Genomic DNA, 2,500 nt, shown 5'->3' with positions numbered 1-2,500 from the left:
GGAATGAGCGTGGCCACGGGAGCACCAGTAGCGTGTCACCGTAAAATGCACACAGTTATATGGCTTTGAACTTCCAGCCCTGGGCAATAGCTGCGTTACATGCGTGTTTTAATACATATCTCCCAGGTTTATGAGAACCAGCCAACCGTAGACGACCATAGAGGACAAAATGGCTGCTAGACACAGACAGATTTATTTATTTTTGTATTTTTTGTAATTTGTTACAAACTCCATGTGAAGATTAGCTCCCAGAGAGAAGTTAGCTATATTAACCGGTGATCATTAGCTATACAATTATCTAAAAAACCATCAGTGGTTACACAAATATTTACAATAGCACAATAAGCTTTTGGACAACATTCAGAGACAGCCAGCTTCAACCAACAAACCAACCAACCAATTAATCTATCGATCAATCAACCAACCAACCCTTCAACCAACCAACCAATTAGTTAATAAAGAAAGCAAACGTCAGATCAATCAATCAAATGAAAAATTCAGCATTCATTTCAACAACCTAGTTAGCTCTAGAAGCAAGAGGGCTGCTACAAGTGAATAAGGCCCATGGCACCAGGAAACAGCCTCTGCACCTCCTTGAAACCAACAGCCTCCTCGTGAAAAAATGGCTGCCAGCGGTTAAACCGTTAGAATGAAGAAATGGAGGGGAATGCTAGCACTGTTAACATAGCTAGATTTATAATGTGTGTGTATGTGTATGTTTGTGAGTGGGAGCGTGAGTGTGAGTGTGCGTGCGTGTGCATGTGTGTGTGCCTCTGGGACTCACCGGCAAGCTGCCCTCCAGTTAGAGGCACCACACGATATGGTGACCTTTAAAAGAAACACATACACACGGACACACACACACACACACACACACACACACACACACACACACACACACACACACACACACACACACACACACACACACACACACACACACACACACACACACACACACACACATATAGAATATAGAAACATACACATAAATATATACACATAAGGACAAGAATAAACACACATACACACACAATGCAGATTATTTCCATTTACCCGGCCTGTGATCGTTTGACTTTAATAATACAGACATGAGATTTAACAGAGATAAGAAAAGTTGTACACTTATCACACCACATGTGATAAGCCTCTAAGCGTGCAAGTGTGTGTGTGTGTGTGTGTGTGTGTGTGTGTGTGTGTGTGTGTGTGTGTGTGTGTGTGTGTGTGTGTGTGTGTGTGTGTGTGTGTGTGTGTGTGTGTGTGTGTGTGTGCACGAGTCTGTGTGTGAGTGCAACAAGCTCATTCCTTAACCTTGGCTGTTCTGTGTTCTGTCTGTTTACTTGTCAGCTAACAAGAGCAGAGCAATTGCAGCCATAACCTCATAACAATGAAGCGGAAATTTCCACTATGGCGCCGAAACATTAGCGAAGTAGCAGTGTCGTTTTGAATGGCTGACAAGGAGGAGGAGACGATAGAGAGTCTCGCAGCTGTTCAACGAGAATCTCCAGGAAATTGCATTTTCTGTGATGCGTGTGTGTAGAGGGCCTTAACGATATGAAACACATTTACAATGTACTGTGTTACAGTGCATGTTGACCAAGAGACTAGTTTCTGTTTATTGTTGTGTCTATTGGTGTGTGAGAACCTCCTGTAAAACATACATATGAATAAACATATAGGCCTCCATCACTGTCTCAATGTATTGTCATTGCTCATTATACTGATGGAAGGTTGTGGGTTCAAACCCTTCACTACCGTGCATTAGGATTATAAAAGAAAAACAAGTGTGTTGCGAGTCACAGGTTATTTACAATGACAGTGAGGTGCCAGCCCCCTGTGACTGATCGATGAGTGAATGAGTACGGCGAACCTCTCTGTGTTGTGGGGCATTGTAGGGTCGATGGAGACCATGGCTCCTGAGGTATCCAGCAGAGAAAGGCTGATGTTCCTGACCAAGATAGAAGCATGGACACAGACAATGTTGGACGACTGGATGAAATACTGTAGCAGGTGCATCAAACATTACAATGCGTTAGCAGGAAAGGGTTGACATGGAATTGTTTATAGTGAAATAAGGCTAAATCCTTGCTTTGAGCCTCTTTATATATTTGGTCAATGTGGAACAGTAACGGTTTAATCTATATCTTATGCATAGGTATATAAGGGATTCGTCTGTAATATTTGAGCTTTTCAGGCTCTCTTGAATTAGTAGCCTCAGAGTTTGAGAGCGATTGGAATAGGTTGTCATGGAAACTCCGGGCATGACATGAAGAATTTCTTTCTGTGCACTGTGGGGTTGTTCAGTCTGTCCGTTTGTAACAGTTGCAACCATTTTCATATGCGATAAGGATGAAATAACTTGCTTTTGACAGTTATTTTATTAAGCTGTAGCAGTAGCAATGTATTCCACATAGGGGCAGCACTTCCTTTCCGATCAACTGCTCCTCATTATAATCATTTATTGTATTAATTAGACTTTGCTTTGCTTTGCTGTGTGTGT

The 2,500-nt window shown here is 42.2% G+C and overlaps 1 protein-coding gene across 5 annotated transcripts in view; it reads right to left on the bottom strand.

Moving 5' to 3' along the window:
• The window catches only part of pde9aa (phosphodiesterase 9aa), a 28,159-nt gene that overhangs the window by 17,406 nt on the left and 8,253 nt on the right, over positions 1–2,500 (bottom strand). For 4 of the 5 annotated variants that reach the window (XM_060039867.1, XM_060039869.1, XM_060039866.1 and 1 more), the window contains exons 3-4: positions 1,871–1,948; positions 785–828 (exon numbers count right to left, since the gene is read on the bottom strand). The exons of the other annotated variant lie outside the window; for it this stretch is intronic. In XM_060039867.1, the coding sequence (XP_059895850.1) occupies positions 785–828; positions 1,871–1,948 (122 nt within the window). The remainder of the gene's footprint in view (positions 1–784; positions 829–1,870; positions 1,949–2,500) is intronic. 5 annotated transcript variants of the gene reach the window in all.

The sequence above is a fragment of the Gadus macrocephalus genome, chromosome 20 (genome assembly GCF_031168955.1).
Source record: "Gadus macrocephalus chromosome 20, ASM3116895v1".
NCBI classification, from domain to species: domain Eukaryota; kingdom Metazoa; phylum Chordata; class Actinopteri; order Gadiformes; family Gadidae; genus Gadus; species Gadus macrocephalus.
The sequence above is the reverse complement of the archived record's forward strand: the minus strand, read 5'-3'. Positions and strand labels throughout refer to the sequence as shown.